The 24310-nt window shown below is 42.0% G+C and overlaps 1 protein-coding gene across 2 annotated transcripts; it reads left to right on the forward strand.

Moving 5' to 3' along the window:
• Window positions 1-22596, forward strand: stum (stum, mechanosensory transduction mediator homolog). 2 transcript variants are annotated; one of them, XM_030405755.1, is made up of 5 exons: window positions 1-497; window positions 666-901; window positions 14569-14751; window positions 17766-17774; window positions 19103-22596. In XM_030405755.1, exons 2-5 carry the CDS (start codon window positions 691-693, stop codon window positions 19135-19137), a joined length of 438 nt encoding a protein of 145 aa, XP_030261615.1. In that variant the 5' UTR covers window positions 1-497; window positions 666-690; the 3' UTR covers window positions 19138-22596. The 2 variants fall into 2 exon arrangements, with proteins under 2 accessions (XP_030261615.1, XP_030261614.1); XM_030405754.1 differs by having other exon boundaries at window positions 3-901.
• Window positions 22597-24310: the final 1714 nt, after the last annotated feature.

The raw sequence follows: 24310 nt of genomic DNA on the forward strand, positions 1-24310 counted from the left end.
AGAGAGAGAGAGGGAGAGAGAGAGAGGGAGAAAGAGGGAGACGTAGTAAAAAGAGGGGGGGTTGTTGTGTGCACTTTGTCTCGGAGAGGTGTGTGGGCTGCACCGAGAGAAAGAAAAGAAAAAGAGAGGATAAAGTGACTTCGGGGGAAATTACTGAAAGGAGCCGCTCATCCCTTCGAGGAACTGTCATCGACTCAACATGTTGGACGTGGGGACAAACGGCAGATCTCACTGACCTCTGATGAGACACTTTTAAGGACCAAAAAAGGTTTTTTTTTAATGAGGCTAAATCAACAGCTTTGAAGAGGTTACTCCAAATATTCTTGCTTTTACTCCAAACTCTTTCCTCGGTGGGACTGTGAGGTGACTCTGAGAGGATATTTCAGAATTTACTTTGGGAGATTATTGGAGATCAACGTGGTCCGGTGGGGACTGAAATCTGCTTGAATACTGCGGAAAAAAGGAAGCAGGATATTATCAAAATAGAATATTTCACGGTATTCAACATCTCTGGTTATTCTCTGAACATATAGTGATTTTTTTCCCCCTCCACCGATTTACCAGATTGAGACCACTTTCAGACAACTTGTTGACATTTTTATTAATTTCGCAGTGAATGTGACATAGGTGCTGACTTGCAATCTAATTCTTTAAACAAATAAAAGAAAAACAGAGGAAGAAGACAGAGAGATGGCACAGAAGGAAGGCAGAGCAGAGCATGGCAGCGCCAAGTCCGGAGACAATCTCGGGGCCAAAGCCATGGTCGGGGCCCCCACAGCCGGCGGAGGAGTGGTGGTGGAGGTCAGGGAGAAGAAGGGACCTCTGCGGGCTGCGATACCCACAATGCCTTTCCCTGTGGCCGTCATCTGTCTGTTCCTGAACACCTTCATACCCGGGCTCGGTAAGTCCTGAATCGCGCTTTCATCCTCTGACTCTCTCATTCGTGGTTTCTGTGTTATTCTGCGTTAAAAAAGACAAACAGACCTGGAGAGGGCAAACACGTAGCGAGTCACACGCAGGGTTGAAAACAGCGAAACGCGAGACCGAGTGGTCGTGAAACTGGAAGAGCCGAGCAGACGTGGAGAGTTTTATAGCTGTGGTGCAGGCAGGGCACGCCAGCAAATAAGATAAACAAATAGGAAGGGAAATAATGGAGTAAATATCAGAGAGGAATGTGGAGCAGCATGGGATGTTTTCAGGCGGTGAGTAAAGCTAAAATTAGTTTGGGAAAAAAGCTCCTGCCCAGTTCAGCTTCACACGGGAAACAAACTTCTCTCTGATTTCAAGGAACCAGAAGGGACTTTTTTTTTCCCTCGATATATTTGGAAATACATGCCTCAATCTGCCCGTCTGTTTGTCTGTGTATATTGCTGTGTACAAGAAAAAGGAAAACAGTGACAGAGCTCATTCACCTGGCCTCAGTCTGCCAGGTGTTAATGTCCACAGTCCATTCGTTGACATCACTGCAGGTAAAAAACACATCACCTTTTGGGTCCATCACATTCGCGCTGCCATCATGCAAAGGATCCACGACATGATAGACGTAACAGGAAAAGTGTACATGTGATTGTTTACATTATCTGTTCATTCAGGGTTTTATCAAATGCGAAATTGCAAATTCTCACAGTTCAGTCTCTGTTTCCGCCCTTTTTTTGTCCGTGGAATGGAACTTGGAGACACAGCTTGTGACTCAAAGTTTAACGGATCAAGTCCCTTGGAGATGAGCTGGTAGAAAAATCTGGCTCTTCACCAGCCTGCTCTGATGAACGGATGTGTTGCCTCCGAGGAGATGATTCACTCTGCAGCTAAGATCAATCGCCAGAATTTTTGTTGGCAGAGTAGCTTTTCTGCGTGAACGTGAAACTAAACATTTAGGTTTTTTCTATTTTACATTGTGACAAAGCTGTCATCCGGTTAGGTTTAGGCACAAAAACCACCAGGTCAGGGTTAGGAAAGGCTTAAAACATCTGCTTTGGTCACTACAAACACAGCTAGAGACATCCTGGATATCATTTTTTTTGTCGCCATGAACAAACTCGGCTGGAAAATGTCCCTTGTTCACTTGTGAAAAATATCCTGTGGTGTCACACTTACAAATGATGAAACACAGTAATGAAGCCAGTGACGGGGGGGGGGGGGGGGAAGGAAAATATAATGTCACTTATTACATCACTTGTTTCTGAACTATGCAGCTTCAGTGAAAGAGTTGAGACGACCACACTTTTAAGTAGGGGTGTGCCAAAATATCGATACTACGATATATCGCGATATTTCGTCTTGAGGTACGTTATCGATACACTGGTGCCAAATATCAATATTTAAAAATGTAAAAAAAAAAAAATACAAAAAAATTTTTTTTTTTTTTTTTGGCCCACCGCCCCTCTTCGGAGGACAGCTTTATCTTTATTCAAACATAGGTATACAACCGAATAAAATTTTAAAAATGGTTTAAGTAGCTCTGAAACCCACACATATAGATATTTAATGATAGTTGTAGTCAGTGTGTGTGTTAAGAAGAGTCACTGTGCAATATACTCTTTGTTTACTTGGCTGTCATTCATGTGAAATTGATTGACAATGTTTTGTAATTCCTGTGAAATGGATTCAGTGCAGTCAATAAATTCTGAATTTCTTCAGTGACACAGATATCGTGATGTATCATGGATGAAATTTCTTGCAATATATCGATTATCGCAGAATCGCTGTATCGTGATATTATCGTTATCGCGAGCAAAATATCGTGATAGTATCGTATCGCGAGGTACCTGGTGATACCCAACCCTACTTTTAAGTACACCTGTAAAATCTAACAGCTCGACCATGAATTCTACTTTTTACAAGAATTAATGCTCAGTTTTGGTTGACATTTAACAATATGACTCTTTGGCTGAGGCCGTAGTCTCCAGTGGTGTTGAACTGGACTGGACTGCACTACATGAGCGGAGAGAAAAACAACCTTTTGATGCAACAGTGTCGGTCTCTTGGTACAGCATCTTGTTAATGGTGTCTCTGTCCCAGCCACTCCCAGCAGTTTTACCTCCAGTGGCGCGATAAAAACACGATGAATTCATGTGGCTATAAATCAGGAGTGCTGAGTATGACCCATGTCCAAATCCCTAATCCTGTAAATCTTTCTTATTCATTTACTGTGTTTACTTGGATCCGGATTATCTCCTTTTATTCGGACGCCTCGGCCTTTCGTCCTTCCCGTCCATCTAATCTCCAGTTCCAGGTTTCAGGTTTCAAGTCTCTGTGTCTGTGTATAATAAGATTATGCAACAACATCTGGTAGCTGCACACGTATACTGTGTAAACACACACACACACACAGCACGCAGCGTCAGCCTCATCAATATGTCGAGACTCTCTGCAGACACATGAACACACACACACACACACACACTGTATACTGTGCCGTATATCAGGTGTCTCAAAATGACACACACTTTACGTAAATCACATACAGTAGACTCACACGGTATTTAAAGTGACACACTGAGCTCACACATCTCATTACAGTCCTACATTCACACACAGTCATTCACTAATCTGGATTAGCTCGGTGGTTTAGCTAAAAAAAAAAAGATAATTTGGAGGATTTTTTCAGGAATATGGAGCAATTCATGAATTAAAACGACATTGTGTGGAGAAAGACACTTGGAATTTACACACATAACCTCGCCCCATCTTTGCTTGTGAACGATTGAGAATTTCGAGGATGCCCCTTTCATACCCAATCATAATACTTTCACCTACCAATGAACTTGTTTACCTGTGGAACAGAAGGCACCTGTTTGGATCATTCCACAACTTCCCCAGTCTTTTGTTGCCAAAAGTGTTACAAGGGGCATGAGGCTAACCTTAAATATATTGTCTTGTCAGTACCATTTCTGTCCTGACCTTAAGGGTTAGTTTTGTGATTTCCTGTTTTATTTTGAAAGTCTCTCTTACTACTTTCCACTTCCTGTCTCTGTCTTTTTCCCACCCTTCTTCTGTTCACGCCTGCGTCATTTGCTAATCATCCCCTGTATATTTATGTCTGTGTTTTTCCTTCACTCTTTATTGGTTCATTTGTGTTCATGCTGTTTTGTTTTGTATTCTGTTGTTGCACTTCAGCTTGAATCAAAACCTTTTGTGTTTTATCTCTCGCAGTCTATCACCAAATAACCTGCTCTGTGTCCTCTCAGCCCCTGATTTGTTGGTCATAAATCCCGGCAGACTTCTGTTCTCTTCTTGAGAAAGGCTTAAGATGCCATCTCTTATTCATTCATCCTTTCTTCTTCATTCAGAAGTCTATTTTTCTGCAGCCCCTTTCTCCAATAAAAGTCAAAAAAACATGGTCAGCGAACACACAATAAGGGCTCGGTGGGACTGTTACCCCGACATGCTGCCTTAAAATGTTGTCTGAAAACCATCAAGGCACCTCTTCTGTGTACAATATGAGTGTGTATGTAGGTTGGTCTGAATGCCTTGACATTTCATTGAATAGCTGCGAGTTGTTGCCATGACAACACTGACTGAAATGAACACAATAAGTGTGTGTGTGTGTGTGTGTGTGTGTGTGTGTGTGAGTGAGTGTGTGTCAATGCCGTTTGGGTCTAATTGACTGAGACTGAAAACAGCGGCTCGCTCTATTTATCCTCCAGCCAAAATAGAATTTTGAAATGTGTAATTGAATTTGGACAAGAGGCAGAGCCGAACACACGGGCGCGCACAGGTGCGTGAGTTGAAGTACACACACACACACACACACACACACACACACACACACACAGAAACATGCACATACACAAAGACACACATTGGTGCTGTAAAATGACAAATAATGTCGGGCACTTTAATAGCAGAGCAGATCTACAGCGTCAGTTCAGGATACCTGGTTCCTTCTTATTGGTTTGTGTCTGCTACTGTAACATCACAGTGAACAGGAGCCTGTTCACTCCTGAACATTTACTGCATCACTGAAGCTGAAACTCCAAGCTGTTTGTGATACACTTACACACATTCGTGTCTGATATTGTTGAACATTTGTCCACTATCATATCACGTGCTGGAGACACTGTTCATGTAACAGCCAACAAGTCCTCCGGATTAAATGACAAAAGCACGTTGTTGGTCCATGAACGGCAAGCTTTTCTCATCTGTCGCCACTGTATTCTTTCACACACACTTACAGCTATTTCAGGGTGGTGACCAAGCTGCAAGTCGTTGGCATACAAGTCCATAACCACGCTGAAGTGATGTAGTGCAAGCACAAGAACCCTCATCTAGTGAAAAACAAAGATTGGAGTTCAAAACATGAATATGAATATGAAATTACGAATTTCCTGAAATCCATGAGCCATAACAAGGGCACAGAAAGAAGAGCAACTAATTAATCCATAGGGACAATCCTGCAATCAAGTTTAAACTTTTGTTTTTAGCGTGCCAGAGCGCTTGGCTCGAGCGCACAGATGTAATTGAGTGACGTGTTCTCATAGGTACTGCGAAAACAGATACATATCGACTCCATATCTTTATTCGGATGCTCGCTCTGTTTGTTTGGACCTCGGCCAGTACGGCGGATGATATCACGTGGAATTGTGGGTAGATTCAAGTGAGAATTAGAATCTTTTTCTCATAGGCTTACATACATTCAGACTTCTATTGAAACCAGGGGAGTTGTGACCTGCTGGCCATTTGAAAAACTACAGGTTCATATTTCAAATTTGTTTTTTTTTTTTGTAATAATAAAAAATCTCAAAAGTGGATCCTTAAAACCTGGATATGTTCAAAGTACGCCTAAAATGTGAGAAAAAGTGTGCATAATGTATTCCCACACCACAGACTATATGTAGAGTTTATTTTCCGCACACAGGGATCCACGGCAGGCTGGAGGATTCAACCTGACGACCTCCTTTCCCCCCGGCCTGCTTGTTTTTAACTTTACATTAATCCTGCCTGACGTCAAGTTGCCAGACCCCTCATACTCTCCTCACAGTGTAACCAAGACGGAGTGAAAATGGAGTTGAGAGCAGCACAGAAGCTGTTAGTCAGCGCAGTGTAAACTGACTGAGGAGCTGTCGACTTGTTAATAATTACACATACTTGTTGTGAAGGAGACCACAGATCGCTGCTCGAGCTGTGTCACCATCTTTGCCATAACAGGACTGGAAAGGCTTTGACACGGGGAGCTAAAGTGAATATATGTAATTTAGCCCTCAGTGTGTGTGTGTGTGTGTGTGTGTGGGTGGCCGAGGTCACGTATGTGTGTGTGTGTGTGTGCGTGTGTGTGTGTGTGTGTGTGTGTGTGTGTGTGTGTGATTGATGGTTTGTGATATTGGAGACACTGCATCAGTTTACGTAGTCCTGCTGACATCCTGCCTCTGGATGTGTGTGTTTGTGTGTGTGTGTGTGTGTGTGTGTGTGTGTGTGTGTGTGTGTGTGTGTGTGTGAGGAACTCCATCTTTGTGAGGACCAAAATGAACTCACCACGAAAGCAAAATAAAAAATAAAAAAAACTCCAACACACGGACATTTGTGTTGGCCCGTGGTGAACTGAGGTTAAGGGCACTAACTGCATCAGGAAGGAAGCCCACGTGGCTTTTAAAGGGCAGCCACGAAGGCCTCGCATCACGTTTCCTCCACTGGCACGCCACTCTGGAGGGCCCTTCATCTTCATCATTTTATCACATGTGAGCTGTAGGTTAAAAAGCAACAGTTTAGTCAACTTTTACATGAAAAAGTAGGCCAGGCCAAAGGTTTGCACATTCATTTTATACTCCCTGCAAACAGGAAATGACTCCCGCTGGCTTTCACTTTGGGGTCTTGATGACCCTGTCGGCATTTAAAAGTGCAGTATGTACGAAATGTGGCCACCCTTGGAATTCATAGCCCCAACAAGCAGATGCAGCATGTACCAAGTAACTGTTTCCTGTAGCTGCTGTTGGCTTGTTAGCTCAGTTAGCCATGCAGCTAGCCAGATTTCCAGGGGAGCATCGGTGTCCACACCACCAGCACAAGAACTTTGGACGGCTGAGAGGTTTTCAGGCCTGGGGCTAGCATGTTAGCATGCTAACTTCAATAGATATCCCTGCAACACATCTCTGACACAATGTCACTGGTATTTTTTCACATTCTGTTGATGTTTGAACATTTTTTAAAGCAAAATGTGCATATATTGCACCTTTCAAAATGCTGGTGGCTGCTAAGCAACTTTATTTGGCAAACTGTAGTCTGTAGATGTGGGAAAGATGAACTTGATAAACACTTAGAATCTGTTGCACTTATTGTAAACAGCTGTGAGGCTTACAAAGGGCTCTGTACTACACAACATGACTGTATTGCTGCAGCTGCTGATGCAACCATGTACAAACATCCTTGTGTGAAGCAAAGATGGTTCAATGGCCTTTCATGACCTGTTCTGCATCATCTACAACTCTCCTGATGTTGTTTTCATAGATAAAGACCAAAGAGCTGTTTTAATCGTGCTGTAGACAGAGGCTGTGTGTTTTGTTTTTTTTCTGGTACATGAGGATTTTCCTGATAAACTGTTCAGGCTGCAAATCAGTGAGCTCACGCATTAATGTAGATTACTGATACTGACATGTGGCAGCCTCAGATACACTGACAAACTGACTGCCGGTGGGTTTAGATTGGCAGGCTCACGAAATCAAACAGCTGAACAGCAGGTGAAATTTTGTTCCATCTCAGCTGTGACAGGAAGTCTGGCGGTGTTTTCTTTACACATCAGCGTCCAACAGTGTAGGAGACCTCGGTTAATATCCTGTAAACAGCTTAATGTAACTGGCAGGTCCAAATAAAACATTTAAAACGGCGTGTGCATTAAAAGGTAGAATGTTCTTTACCTACAATACAGTACGGCCGAAATTGTTCTCTTAACCCATTCATTACAGCTTCAAATGCATTAGTTACAATTCAATACATTTTTTTGTGCCTTAAGTATAGAAACATGTGAGAGAGGCATGTTAGCTTAGCAGAGCGCAGACTGAAAGTATAGGAGGAGATTTTTTTTCCAGGATAGCAGAAGAATTAACCACCCTACCATGCAAACGTGATATCCTTACTTTCACTCTCATCAGTTTCACAGATACAGCAAGCACAAGCCAATCAGAGGCAGAGTACTGCAGGTAATGACTTTGCCACCCAGGAATAAAGATGTTGCTGTGGGGAGTACTCTGTTAGCTCCCGCCAAACGTGGATAAAATGTAATTTATGTAATGTGTGTTCTTAGCTGGCGAGCCGATGTTGTTCGTTGGTTGGTTTGAGGGTATGTGGAGCCGGCTACCTCACTGTGAGGACTTCATGCAGTCACCAGGGCTGAGCTAGCTGTAGCTCTCGCTGGTGAGACTTGATGCACATTAAAACAGATTTGTCAATTTTTTATATTTTTTTTAAGTCTCTACACCTGTTAAATAAAGATTTGTGGTCATAGAGGAACCTTCAGGAACAGAACTGAGCTTCATGGCAAATGACTGTATTATCATAATTTGATGCTTCTCGTCCAAAACAATTTGGAGAAAAGTGAAAACTGATTACTTTTGCTGTGGATAAATTGGCGAATTAATGTAAAAATGTTTTCTAATCGAATATAATTAAGTACTTTCTTTCTTTAATTCTTTCTTTCTTTCTTGTTTTTTTCTCTCTGTCCGTCTGTCTTGTCTGTCTTTCACACTCTATCATTAACCTCCCACACTACCAGTGGGGGCTTTGTTGAGTTCTGTGTAATTATGGTCTTTAGTCTGAGTAATATCCAGGCACACACACTTCTCCCACATGCGACCTACAGGGGCTCCAAAAGCTTTTTACACATGGAGCATCGTTAGATTGGATTACTTGAAGTGAGAAGATTAAAGATTTATTAAAACTTTATATTGCATAGTGGAGGATTTCTGCATCCAACTGTGCACATTCATACACAGCAAGATATCATTGTTTGTTTGTTCAGGTCACTAATGGGCAGTTTGAGAGGCGATTTGAGGCATTTGGTTTAGGTTGTTTTCCTTAACCTCAAACAGCTGGCATGCTTAAAGCCATTAATTGATTTTGTGTCATGAAACTATGTCCAAAAAGACATTTGCAGGGTGATTATCTCTGGGATGTTTTTCCACTACCTAACAAAGCGAGGTTAAGTTGTTCGTTGATGACATGTTGCACAGATGCCCACTTTGTTGATAAGACTTGATTTTATTGAAGAAATAGCACCGCTAACGACGAGTTGCTAACTTTGGAACAAGCATATTTACAAGTTGTTCACAATAAAAGCATTCCACCAGGTCTCACACGCCTAAAAGTGATCAGTTAACACTGAAATAAACTTGATGTATGAATCCTGGCCTTTGTTTATCTGTTCCGAAAAACCATACTGGAGCAAAGTTAGCATAGCAGTGTGTTAGCTGAGTAGCATTACAGCACCATGGCTCGGCATTAACCCTGCATTCACACATTCCAATTCTCCATGTTCGGAAGTTGTTCATCCAATTTTTTGGTGTTCATGAGCTTTTTAAGTCATAATGTGGAAAGAACATGGTGGCTACAATGGAAGTTGTTGTATTTTAAACAACGTCATTTTGTCCCAGATTTGTGGCTGGTTACAGCCAAATACAATATTACAAACTACATGTGAGCAAAACACTGATATGCAAGAAGAGGAATACAGGAACTAATTGAAAAATTCTTGCCAAGTTTCTGAGTTGTCTACTTGAGGGGGTGTTTGTGTGAATGCTTCCAATTTGGAACTCCAACATCACATTATCAATTCACTATAATTCAGTCTCTGTCTTCTCTCAAACACTGAGTATCTATCATCAGTGTCGTTATCCCTAAAATATTTAGCAATCAGTGAAGCATTTAGCAGCTAAAAAGCCAGATATTTCTCTAAGTGGGTGGTAGAGACCAAAAACAGAGCAAACAGTCGAGTGAAGATTGAACTTTCATCAGTTGTCAGACTCCAAATACATAAATACAAACGTTAATGTCAAATAAATGTTAACACTGTATCTGATGGCTGTTTAAGACTCATAAGCTAAAAGGTTGCCAGGTGTTTAATTTTACAGCTTGTTTCTGCCACCAAGTGGCCAAATAATCACTTATCATAGGTTTATAATGCAAAAATATAGAGATAAATAAATATACATTAACTTGTTATCATCTTACGGAGATGGATTGATAGATACTAAGCTGTTAAATAAAATGAACACAGCCTGAGGACAGGAGGTGGTCTGTAGTCTGGTGGTACTGCAGCTGATACTTCTGTATCTCTTGCCAGGTAGCAGCAGGGTGCACAAGCTGTGGCTGGTGTGGGTGTTTTGTTTTTTTTTTCAGTATCCTTTCAGCTCTGCGCGGACACCTCACTTCACCGATGTCACTGATACTGACTTTAGATTGGTACCCAATGAAATCCTGAGCAGTTTTTAATCACCAGCTGCAGAGCCTTCCTGTCCTCGTCCGAGCACATCCCAGGCCAAATTGTGATGCCAAGTCTGGATGTGGATTTTATGGTGCTCCTCTATTTAATTGTTCCAATTTTCTCTAATGTGTATTTGCTCATTTCCGTTTGTATAGCTCATACAGTACTGTCTGACGAGGCAATATTAAAAACGATGTTACTCTTGGCTCTGGGAAATTGCTTTTCTCTATTGCCTGACATTTATTGACATAACAACAAACTGATACTAATCAGAACATTCAACCAATTATGAAACTAATTATTAGCTGCAGCCCTAATGAATGCTCATGTTGATCATGTTGGCAGGTACAGAACATATCAACTTCTTCCAACGCCACTTATAGAAAAGCCTGCATCACACGACTGGTACCTGAAAAACTGAAAGAAGCCAGACCGTGTAAGTCCTGCCAAAGATGGAGGGGATGTGTAACCACTCTGCCACCAGCTTGCTGTCAATCACGGCTCACGTCTGGAGGTGGGAAGCTCCACCAGGAGCCAGAGCATCTGCTGGTGGGTGTGGCCTCTGCGACCCCAACATTTATCTGTCTGATCAGACCAGATCGGCTTTGGGTGGTATCTCATTTTATCCTCACTGTTGCTCTTTCTGCGAGATGCTTTTGAAAATGAGCATCGGCTAATAGCTTGAAAGGAAAAGCAAATATCTAATTCATCTACAACATATAAACAAGACCTTTTTTTAATTTTATTTTCCCCATCTGCTTACTATTCTGGGAGTGTGCCTGCTCCAGAGTTGGACTTTTTGGAAGGCATTCCAGATAAGGCCAGTGGAGGCCATGTGAAAGTAAATATTATGTTGTACATTCAGATAAGTTGGAGATTATGGGACAAACTGATTATATCCGGAATGTTTGTGTTGCTATAGAAAGACTGATTACCACAGAGCTCTCAGACTTTTTATTAGCCTGCTAATCTACGGTCAATTAAACAGAGCGATATATGTAAACACAGAAACAGAGAAAATGATAAGGAACTTCTATATGAGTCGACTCGCTCCAGAGGAACAAGATGCAGCTGGCAGCCCGGCAACTCCTGTTCTTCCCTCCCTCCCTCCCTCCCTCACCCCCCACCTGCTTGGCTTGCTCTATTATTTGAATTCCTCCAATGTGACAAGAAATGGAGCAAGCAGAAAGGGAAAGGGCCAAGGCCACGATGCACAAAACACCCACCAGGCACTTCTAGTGTCGCATTCAGTGTTCGCAGCATTCAGTTCAGTATTTTGCAAAAAAAAAAAAAAAGCCCTCAGAGAGAAACCTTGGCAGATTCTGTGAATAATTTTTAAACGTTTTTGTTGAAATGAAAGCCTTTCTTGGACTTAATGACTCGATCGGTAAGAAAACAACTCTAATTCAGACAGTTCTGTGAAAGACTTTAATTTCACAGAAGGCTTTATGAATCAATTAATCCCACTAATTAAAGGCTATGATACAAAGCTTTTATCATTCAACTCATCTGAACCAGCCAGTTAAGACGCACATTTACCAACAACACCTTCTGTAATAAGGATATATATATACAGTTAATTCTAAAGAATGTGAATGGGAGTTCAAAACCTCCTTCATGCTACATAAATTACGTATATTAATATAGAAAACATAAACACGTAGTGCATTGAATTTGTGTCGGGGGGGATTGTAATCCGCGTTGACGATAATTTTGTGTGTGAGCACCAAGCATCAATGTTACAAACACAGAGTCCACTTCTCGTCATCATGTCATGTAATGCTTAGAATTAAAAGAATATGCAAGATTATACAAGCCCACTGGTCAGTAGATGAGTAATATATCATTCTTGGGATGGAAAATGATTGATGTTGAGTTAATTAAAAAATAATGTATCAGAGTATGAAGGGGGTAAAACTCCTGCGGCCCTTAAATTACACATTTTATGCATCAAAAATCATTCTGTGGGGGACGACAGGCCCCGAAATCCATTGATTCTGGATGACTCACTGTTATATAAGTGACGGTGACAAGAGTATTCTGTCAAGAGCTTTCTATCTTAAGAGGTATTTATATTATATATCTAGACTTATAACTTATTCCCTGCAGCCGTTAAGAGACCGGGTCACAGATGGTAAAATATATTAGATATCAAATGATTTCCAGGAACTGCCTCGAGGGCGTCATTCTCAGGACTTTGCTAATAGACTTCAGATAAACTGCTGCACATAAAAGAATGTCATCTGATTTTGTACTTTTCCCAGAGCGGTATTGTATCTTTTTTCCTATTCCCTTATTCATTAGAAACCCATTTTTAAGTTAACAATTTCAAAAAAAGCAGTCAATAATCCTGAGAATTTAACTGAAGGCTTCTGGCTGTCTTGCATCCATACAGCAGTTGTCCCATTCACAAAAATGTATGTATTGTTGTCAGACAACTCCTGCTACTAGTTTGTTGGCAATTCAACTTGAAACAATGCCAAAGAAAACACTGTGGGCTGGAACAATAATAGCAAAGCAAATCTGAATATATCATCAATGATATGAGGTAGATTCAGAGTGTGAAACTCATAGTTTATGTATTATTTCTTTGTAAACATGGGCAAGAAAACATCCTGTAATGAATACTGTCTATGATCTAAGCCTGGGAAGGTCCGTGTCTCCAGACAAATGATAAGGAGCCATATTGGATTTCATTCAGACAGGCAGGATCATCAGCCGAGGTAATCCTGTTTTCAGATCAGTGGATGCGATCATCGATACGTCTGTGTCTCTTTCTGCTCTTTTCCAAAGCTTGCCGGACACTCCCCAAAGGCAGCGGCTTTAGTATTGACTCACTTAATGAAGGATGCTAAGTGAACAGTGTGAGAAGTCACTGTGTCAAGTAGCTCCGGTCTAATCTGAATCTCTGTGTTGGATTCTTTGAGGCAGAGAAAAGTTTGATCTATTCCTGGACGTCTGCCGATGGCTGACCCTGATTCTTTCACATACACAGACAACACTTTGTCCCGCTCGTTCTGCTTTCATTCATATTGCTATCTGCTGCATATGACTCAATAAAGATGATTTTTGCTGATGCGTTATGCGTGGTGAATTCGTCAAATTAATTTTTATGCTGTTTTTCCATGTAAGCGTTTGTGGCTCTGGGGATGGCAGAGACGAACATGACTCATCATCAGCAGGGGAAAAAAGCCTTTTGTCTACAACAAAAGTCTATTGAAAGCGCTCCAGCTAGCTCGCAGCAGGGTCTGGCCGGCTATGGAGCTAGTTAACCCCTGCAGGAGATAGCTTGCTGTCATGTGTTTGTGATCTATGGAAAACACAGATTTTCTATAAGCCATCAATTTGCGTGATATTGCCAATATTCAAAGTTACACCTTTGATTTCTTTGTTATTGATGATATTAATAAAACACTCTTTGGTCTGTCCCATGATGTTGATTGTTTTCCCAACAATATTTCTTGCTAATTAGCCAATGCTAACATATCGAAGACTGTATTTCCGTTTCCTCTGACAATTGCCAGACATTTAACCACCAACCCAACCAATCACTCACCCTTTGCTTACTATTAGATATAATTACTATAGATAGATAGAATTACTTTAATGATCCCAGACTGGGAAATTATTTAACTATGATTTGATGGACTTTTTGATTTAACTTTGATTATTTTACTAACTTAATAAATGCGCTTATTTCAACCAAAACCATGATATATTTCTAAACTGGACCAAGTAGTTTCGGTGCCTAAAACTAACCAAACTTCCACCATTTCCACAGCGTTTACTAGCCAACGTAACGTTGTGCATGTAAGCTCCACTCTTTAGGGTTTTGTCAGCTGGCGACGAACAAACCTCTCCCTCAACTCTGAGCGTGTTAGCATGCTGACATTAGCAGTTAGCTCAAACCTCCGCTGTGAATTACACTGGAATGTGCTCGTGGCATGTTTTCAGTGGAAGCAAACCTGCGTCTCCTCTGCTTCATTTCAAATGAAAAGTCGGCTGTCTGCTCCGCTTCACGAGAAACTAACCAGAGTGGAAAAACTCCAAAGCGTTTGCGTCACTTGGAGCCGAACGCGCCGTTATTTTTCATGCACTGTGTTGTTTTCATTCACTGTAACTTGACTGTTTTTTGTTGTTGTTTTTTGTCCCGTTCACAGGAACGTTCATCTCGGCATTCACGGTGCTGTGCGGCGCTCGCAGCGAGCTGATCTCAGAGCGAGGGGTGTGTTGTGTGTTCTGGCTCAACGTGGCGGCGGCCCTCATCCAGATACTGACAGCTGTTATCATGGTCGGATGGATCATGAGCATCTTCTGGGGAATGGACATGGTCATCCTGGCGAGTCAGTACTTGTCTGGCTCTGTTTGTTTTCTCTGTTCTCTCCGGTCTTTCGGTTCTGTTCGCTTCACCTCTCTTGTTTATGTCAGTCTTGTCTCCTTTTGTTTTGTCTGTCTCACACATGACATATAGTACAGTATGCTTCTGAGCTCAAACAAGAAAATCACATTAGTACTTGTGTAAACACTCTGCAGGTTATTTTCCCAGGTTATTTTTTATAAGATATTTAAAAGAGAGGTCTGGAGATAATCTATACCTTTCTGGTTTTCAACAAATCCCTTGGCAATGAACAGACCCTACAAGCTTTATATACACAAACTATATATATCATGGTATTCCCCTGCCTTAGAGCTCTGTGGTCGTCCAAAGACTATAAAAAGCACATCACTGATCCGACCAGTCGCCCTGAAACTGAATACCGTAGTTTGTTTTGCTGCACAGTCCTGCTGCTGTAAATCCTCAAAATAACACCAATTGTGTATTAATCCGCAGCAGAGAATAGTCCCCAACAAATGCGCTGTTTACTCCTGATTGAGAGATAATTGTTTTGAACTACTGTGCCACAAATGTGTACAAAATATTTGTGATGTTCCCAGCAGGGACCAGCAGGCTTGAGTCTGAGCGCCACACACAGGCTGACTGTTGGATGACTGCAGGCTGGGGGGTTTGGTTCGATCAGAGCTTGGTTTATAGGACACGTCTGATCGACTCGTTCACATTGAAAACCAAAAGTGTTTGTTAATTATTCAAAACAGACGAACTTGGAGGCAGAGTTGCGGTCGGTGGAAGCAAATGTCATAAAGAGATGCAGTTTCATTTGAACACGGGGATACAGATGTAGATTTTACGACATCCTCTCCGTAAAAAGTTTAATGGAAACGGAGTAATTAGTAACCCCGTGGAAGAAGAAGAAGAAGAAGAAGCTGTGTCTGCTGTCGGCGTATTCCTGATTCAGCTGCTCCTTCTTCTTCTTCTTCCTCTTCTTCTTGGAAGTTCATAAGTGGTCACTTGCTGTGTCTCAATTCAGGGTCTGCATCCTTCAGAGGCCGCATTTGAAGGCCAATTACATCACAACGCCGCGCGAAGACTGTCCCAATTCGAAGGCTCCTCCAAATGCAGGTCACAAATACGGCCTTGCACAGCTACTATCCTTCATGGCCTAACATATCCAAAGATTCTTTGCACGCCCGAAAAAGAAGAAAGAAAGAGAGAAAATGGCGACATCGCATGGCGTAGATCGCCACTTTCGCAGGCCTGGGAGGCAGAAATCATGACGTAAGGGTAAAACATGACGTGACACAACCAGGAAATGCTCCAAAGGCTAGATTGTCCCATTCAACAACGGTTGACGCGGTTAACAAGGTCCTTCGAAGGATACAGACCCTGAACTGAGACACAGCAACTAAACTCTACTTCTTCTTCTACGCTGTCTACTAAAGTCACGAATAAAGTAGGCCGCCATCTTCTGGCAGATTTACACTTGCCATAACTTTGTTTTCTTCGCTCATAACCAGTCAATGGGATGCAACTAATTAGCATTTTCTTAGCATCTGCTTTAAATTTGCTCGATAACTAGACAGATGTATCGCCATTTTCGTCTCCACGTATAAACTCCACCCTTTAATCTGAGATGGGAAAGGTGTGGCAGAATGAGCTTCTCATGGGACTTGTTAACAGTAAGAAAAATGTAGTACACGACAGCACCAGACTTACCTTTGCAGCTCTGCACAGCTCTCATTTTATCAATGGATTTTTTAACATCTTTCTTGGAGCAACAACAGATACAAGAAAGAGACAGGCAGAGGTAGATGCAGAGGACCAGAGATGGGGAGGTTGGGTAATTTCACCGCCTTCTCTGTCAGAAAGTAGCGTCTCCTCCTCAGGCACTGATGCATGAACAAGTGTACACACACACACACACACACACACACACACACACACACACACACACACACACACTCCACTCTCATTGCAGCGAGGCAGTCTTTGAATTACCACAACACCGTCTCCTTTGTGTGAGTGTGCCTGTCCGGGGTAATTGCTGCCTGCGTGTGTTAGCTCGCGCACACCTGCAAGGATCCCTGTGAGTGTGTGTGCGTGCGTGTGTGTGTGGTACAGTAATTGTGAGTGTGTGTGGGAGTGTGTCAGCTCCCCCCCCCCCCCCCCGGTGTGTTTTTGTTCACTGCTCCCCACTGTTTCTTCAGGCCTCCGGGCACATGTCGAATTCAACTGTTGCTGCTAAAAAATCCATACTCCTGTTAGCGCTCGCGGCTGGCAGCTTATTGAATATTTATATGGAATATGAGCCATTTCCCTGTTAGCACCGAAGGCCTGATTAACAGAAATTATCATTCACTTATTCATCATGTTGCTTTTTCTGGCTCTTGGGGGGCTTGTCCCTCTTTTGTTCCCTCCTAACTGTGAATCAGTCTGATAATGTGGCATGTTTAACACTCCCCCCCCCCCCTTCAAATCTGTAGCGAGCCTGTGTTTCATGTGATCTTCTGTCGTTCCGTACCTCCGTCTCCTTCCTTCCACCGCTCCCTCTCTTCTCTCTCTTCATCCATCTAATGACGGTGGTATTATCTTCCTCCCACTGATCGCCTCCCTTCTGCCTCTTTCTCAGTCTAATGATTGTTCTTATTTGATCTCGCCGTATCCTCGCTCCCTTTTCCTTTCTCTCTCTCGCACACATTATTCCTCCCACTCCTTGCCTGCCCCCCCTTTGTCTCCTTCTCCTTCTCGTCTTCGGCTCTTGTCTTTTTTTTTCCCTACCGTTGCGTCTCCCTCTGCTCACATCTCTGTGTATTTGCGTATCGATCCGGCAAACCAGGGTCATGTTACTGTATTTGCCTTCATTTTATCCTGTTGGTGTGTCCGGATTAAAGGTCAGCTCACGTTGAAAAAATGAATACTATGATCTGTGTCTTTACTCTAACCCAGTAGATGTGTGACAGTCTCACGGTTTTTTCTTTTGTCTCCTCTCCTCCCCTCATGTTGTCCTTCTTCTGCATCAAGTTTCTGACGGTAGGTGTTTTTTTTTTCTCTTCTACTCTCTCTCACCGACGGTCCCAGAGCAAGATGATGAAAAAATAAATAAAAGTGAAGTAATGGAGATGTGGCAAGAAATAGTAGCTTTACTAAATTTAACACAGATATCAACCAGGCCAAAACAAACAACCACGACTCCTGCAGGCTCGGACCTTTCACATGATCTTTCACGTGTGCCAGACGGGAGTCACGTACATTTTTCGCTTGGCATCCGAGCCTCGATCTCATGAGCTCAAGAACCTGAAGCTTTTTTTTTACCTTAGAATAACAGCTTCAAAAACATATTGATGCTACAGTGTCATGTATGAGGCTGCATGATGTCTCTGTCGCTTGTTTCTGCACTGTGTAAGTAGGATCACGGCGTTACACACATCTTTACTTCAACACAAGATTTCAATACATGACATTGTTATGACAGTGCAGCTAAATATATACCTCTGCAAATATGCACATAGACATTTTTTTTTTTTTCAAATCATCGCAGTATAAACAGCAGCAGCAGCTCCCACTGGTTATGTTTAGTTGTGGCTATAAAAAAGATAAGTCACAAAAGAAAACAAAACACTCCTCAATGTTTATTTTACTTGCGAGGGACCAAACACGAAGGCGCTGTTACATCTTATTAAAATGCGACCGATGTATAATGTATATATAACTACTAGTCCTCATCCCTGGTTACGCATTTAAGGAATAAAACACGATACAACACTCGAAAATAGACATTAAAACTAACAAAACAGAACACTGTTGTCTTGTGATTTGCCTATTTATAAGAAAACGTTAAAATAAAACGGAAAAAATGTCAATTTATTGTGTTGCATTTCTATTCTAGTGGTGCGCCTACGTTTTTTTGGCTCCGTCAAACCACATCCACAGTTCCTTTCTCATCACCAAAAAGACGGGAACGAAAGCAAAGTTACACATTTGTCTTTTAGAATTGTTGTCTGGTTCTCGTTCGTCACTGATGGAGTGTTCGATCAATTTTAAGCCATGACAACAAACCAGCCCGATGTGGTTTGCACCTTTGGGGGAGCGCGCGGTGATACGAGTGGAAACCTTGCCAGCCAATACTTGACAAAAGCGTTAGCTCCTAATGCCGCAGCTCAGCTCCCTTTTGGCTGCCAGCAGCCTCTTTTGCTTTCAGTTCTCTCGATTACATGAAATTGAGATGGAGGCAATTATTGTCAAAGGTTTGAAATAAATGAGTAGCAATTTCACGTTGCTCTGTGAAACCCTCCCAACAGGGCCATAAAAGCCAGCTAATAGATTGTACAAATGCGATTTCCATCTCTTTCCTTCCTCAGGATACAGAGACCAGGGTCTTCCTCAGGACGTCTGAGAGAGGTCGCGCCCATGTTTGCCGATCGATCACAAGGACAGTTTGACCTCTTCACCCTCCCTGCAGCCTGAACCTTTGTGACGACCCTCAGCTGCCTGTCTTCTAAGCGTCGGACAATAAGACAGGAGCGGTGACGTGAAATGAATCGAGCAACATGGAGACAGGAAGAAGGAGAGCATCAGCTGACTGCTCTGTCGCGATCGCACGCAGCTGATTGGTCGACACCGGGCCACACTTACATTCGAAGCTGAAGGGAGACGACGAGGAAATACAAGAAGTCCCGAGAAATACAGTGGATGAGAAAAAACAACGTGTTTGCATTTTGTTGAGTGAAAAGTGACTTTTGAATTCTGTGTTTGGATATTTTTTAATTTGATGTTTTTGGGGGCGAAACTATAAATGTGTAAAGTTGTCGTAGACCAGATAGAACGACAGGATGGAGTAAATGAAGAACGGAGATTTTGATAAATCTAAGATGTTGATTCGCTTTGTTTCTGTATTTTGGGCTTGTGAACTTTGCCCAGATGTAAAATGAATTAAAATCTCATGTCAAGTCAGTGTTAAATCAGAGTTTCCACTGCCGCTGAACTGACTGCCTGGCGCAGTTTAAAGCAGTTTATTTCAGTGTTACATGTCGAGTGGTTTACTTTCACATGACCTTTTTCCAGTTCCGACAAGTGTTAACATCTAGCCTGCTTTAGAGGCTTTTCGGTAACTCTTCATAAAAACCACCATAAATGAATAGTTAATTTGTAGTTAATTAAACATTATTTAACGGTTATTTCACTTTTGACAACCAACAAAACGCTTTACAAACCATTTATGAAGCCATTGTAAGAATTTATAAATATCAGCTGCAACTTTACAATAAACACTTGCGTAATAAATGGTTTATAAAGCTTTTCAGTTAATTAAAGGTGCAATATGTGAGAATTTAGCTGAAAACATCCAAAACTTATATATATTTATCAGTTTTGACACAACGTCTATGTATAATGTACCTGAAATATCTACTCAAGTTAGCATGCTAACCAGCTAGCTTGTCCTGTCCCAGTACAAAGCTCCTGTGCTATACTGCATGTCTATTTGAGCTAACTAGCTAACAGCAGGTGCAGTTTGCAGGAGTTTGCTGTTGTTTTGATGATATCAGTCGCTGCTCTGAGGAAGTACAATGTGTTTAAAGGTGCAATATGTAAGAATTGACCGCTGAAATCACCAGAGTAACCGCTAACGCCTAACGTAGCCGCCGTTAGCTAGTCCGCTCAGTTATCTGACTTAGCCATGCAGCTAGCAGTCGGCACTGCGAGCTCAGAGTGGTGTTATGTAAAAGGACAGGGCTCTCCTAGCTGGTTAGCATGCTAGCTTCAGTAGATATCTCTTTCAACACCAGAGCTCTTTAATATAACGTTTGAATGTTGTAATCTAAACTTCTTACATATTGCACCTTTAACTAGCATTGTTCAGGTAATAAAAGGTTTTTCCATTTCAGGCGTAACAGTGCTGTACAGTAAGCTTCATATCATGTGATTTGCCTCTAAATCTGACAATCACTGAACACAAAATCAGGCAGCGAACATGCAGCAATCACGTCTTCAACTGGCCCTGATAACGTGATCTTGACGGAGGTATCCATCAAACTACACTCACTGCAGCTACAGCATTTTATTCTTTTCAGGCAAACACGTCTTCAACACGCCGCATCTCACTGCCGATCACAAGATGTGTGTCATCCTAAAATTGCAGGGCTGCGTTGAAAAGAAATGACTCATGCCTCCTGATAATGATTTGATTTGAATTTTTCACAGCTCTTTGGTGTGTAAATCAGTTGTCGGAGGCACATTACGTGTCATTAGAACATTGTGTTCTAATTAGCGGGTTCTCACTCTGGGGAACCGTAGTCGTCTGTCACGTAATGATAAAAAAGATATAATTGCGATAGTTTTATTTTACATTTGAGGCTGAAGTCTTTTGTTTGAAGCTATTTTTTGACCGGGTGATGGTCATGCACCTATAAGCGGCTCTAAACGCCAGAAAAGGAAACTCTTTATAATAATCATCATTGATAAACGGTTACTTTATGCTTAATTAAGCATTAGGTAATAGTTATTTCACTGTTAACCAACAATGAAATGCTTTATAAACCATGTATTTAACAGTTAACTATGAACCAAAGTTTAAATAACAATAGACTGACCATTTATTACTGATGATTATCATAAAATGCTGCCTCCGAAAACATTGAATTCACTGTGCTGTGGTGACATTGTGTATATATTATCGTGTGGTTGACAGTGTACAGAAATGGAGAATACGGCGTCTGCGTAACCATGTGCGAAACTCCAAACAAAACATGCAATTGTAACATTTAACACGAAAACTGCCTTTATCCAAACAAAGCCTTTCCCATGACACCACATTTAGCCCTTTTTTTCCTCGTGCGCTGTATCATTGGCTCGCAAACACCGGAGAGAATCAAAAAGTCAAAGAGCCTTCCGCTGAAAGAACTAAACCATCTCGCCTTAACACAAAGTGGCGAGCAGAGCACTATATATTGAATTCTCTGGGGGGTTTTTTCGCAGGAAATTGAGCGCTTGGCACGCTGCGAGAGCCAGCTGAACCCGCTCCAACTGGGCTGCCTGACAAAAAGCTACTTAACAGCACACGTGGTGAGCAGAAATTCTGATTATTATGTTTTGGTTTTCGGCAAACGTCATGCAGTGTATCTGGATATAAAGGTGGAGATGCATTTTAAAAATCCCCCCCGTATTGGTCGTGCCTCTAGATTAAACCCATGTGCTCCCTCCTTCCGCCAGTGATGTTTCCCTGCAGGCTTTAACTATCTCCACTATCTTCGCCAAATGCCTTTTTTTTTTTTAAAGAGTACTGCTGTATTTTTTTCGATGACAACACCAGTGTTGTCCTCATGTTCTGACTGTGCATATGTTGTGTAGTGTTTGTGTGTGTGAGACGGATTAAATGATGGTGACGATATTTTTTATGCCTTACGAATGAACCGACGTTCTCCCACAAGTGTTTATCTGTAGCGGTGATGCTGGAGTTTTTCTTTGCTTTCTTTGGGTTTTTGGCGGGTGGAAACTGTTATTCTGACGCTTTATTATAATCGAGCTAAAAACACTGATGCTGTTGTGTGTTTCAGGGGACATATTCACTAACTGTAATGTTTTTTTTTGTTTGTTTTATTTAAATGATGTCTGTGTTGTGCTTCTGTAGCTCTTCGATTGTAGAATGAACATCCTGCCGTTGTACAGTTCCCTGCATGCGTAGCTTTGGTGTGAAGTCACTGTTTAGAGTAAGACGCAGACACAGACTAACTTTTACTATTTCAACATCGTAGCTTAGCTCTGTCACTTTTCCAGCAGTGCTTTTATTTTTAAGCCACTCGAGGTGACTGGTATAAAATCCTGCAATTAAAAAAAAAAGTTTTGGTTCTAATGACTGAATACTTGTGACTGACTTGTGCATGATTTTTTGATTTAATGAGCCTCATTAAATCGCCTCGATCATCGAGTATAATCCATATTTAGGGATTCATGAGCCAGACGGACGTGAGTAGATTGTTTACCCTGGGAACCTGAGGGATTCTCCGTCGTTTTCATAGCAAGCGTAAATAAATGATGTGCAAATTCACGCCTGACTCATGAATTAGCACCATTTTCAGACTCAGCAACGTGGAGGACACTTAATTGCTTCTTGAGCGATGCTGATTCGTTCATCTGTTTAAACACCGTTGTTGCGTGGTCATCTTCATCGACCAGTCCACCAGTTTGGTCAAAAATGGAAACAAGAAGACTTCGTTGGAATAGAAAAACTGATTACGTTTATTAGCATCGGCTGTACTTCTTGTTCAGAGCTGATTGGCTAACAAACTTACCTTCAATATTTACCCGACAGTGCTTCTAGCTCCGAGTCTGTAATCTTATCGAATGATAAATTGAAGGGGAAATGTTTACAAGGTGATCGGAGTGAGGCTACAGCTCCTCTAGTAAACAAAATTTACCCAAAATGCATCTCCCCTCGTTAACCTGCCGTGCCCCTTCTGCATCCCCCCGAGCGGCAGAGGGAGCGCAGGGAGGGAGGCTGTTTCATTCAACACGTTCTGCTTGACTCATTGATCTTGTATCTGACTGAGGGTTGTGTGATAGTGTCGCCTATAAGCTCATGAATAATGTGACCTTCATGATCGAAGTGACGAGGAGCAACACATATTGTTGGCTGAGACACTGTGGCCTGTGGTGTTCCTATAATATCCTTGTGAACGTTAAGAAGAATCTATGCTGCTAAAATATAATGCATCCTCCGAACTAATAGGCCATAGGCCAGGTATCATCAGGTAAGCCTGCACCACTGGAAAAGAGTCATTACAGTTGATTTGGAAACCGCTTTTGCCTTATTCACTCCGTCTTCTTATTTAAAGACACACAGTTGAACCATAACTATTAAATCAAACATGACTTTTGGCAGAAATGTATCGAAAACACACTACTGGCCCAATCAAAGACCATCAGTCACAGGGTGGACTGTAAACGCCTGGTCAGTCTTATTGACTACAACTCCTGTGTACAGTCAGAGGAATGTGTGGAGCTCTTGTCGTGAAGCACTGAAGACAAAATGCACGATCTCTAAGTGAAACCCGGCACATCTTAACTGTTTCCAGAGGCTCAGCCACCGTGTTCAGTCAGGAGACTGAGTTTATCCGATTGAGGTGCACGTCTCGAGTGCTTCACGCTAACAAACTGTATAAAAAGAATCTGTTTCCATGGCGATAATAAAAATAGTCTTAGAACGGGGTCAAGAACGGGGAAAGATGCAAATCGAGAGACGCTGGTTTTAAGTGGTTGAGTGTTTGTGCCTTTAAGGAGCGGGCCTTGACTTGCTGACTCTCCTCTCTCTCACCAAATAAGGATTTTCTAACAGCTCTGCGCTCTCTGACCGGACCACTAGGTGCTCAACATACTCCCCCTCCACACACTCCCACCATCCTCTCAATAGTCTAAACACAACCGTGGCACAGTTGATTCCCAACGTCAAAACACATTCAGGTGATCTGGATGTAACACAGGGACAACACTGAGACTGGGAGTCATCTGCTCGTCTCGGGCTCTGACCTTTTGGCTAATATATTCTGAAACCACAAAAAACCTTCTGGGAGTGG

Source organism: Sparus aurata, chromosome 22 (genome assembly GCF_900880675.1).
Source record: "Sparus aurata chromosome 22, fSpaAur1.1, whole genome shotgun sequence".
Taxonomy (NCBI): domain Eukaryota; kingdom Metazoa; phylum Chordata; class Actinopteri; order Spariformes; family Sparidae; genus Sparus; species Sparus aurata.

Excerpts from the sequence above, each read along its gene's own strand:
- stum (XM_030405755.1), top strand. The coding sequence starts at position 691 with ATGGCACAGAAGGAAGGCAGAGCAGAGCATGGCAGCGCCAAGTCCGGA. Across the intron at positions 902-14,568 it reads CACCTTCATACCCGGGCTCG|GAACGTTCATCTCGGCATTC; the intron begins GTAAGTCCTGAA and ends TCCCGTTCACAG.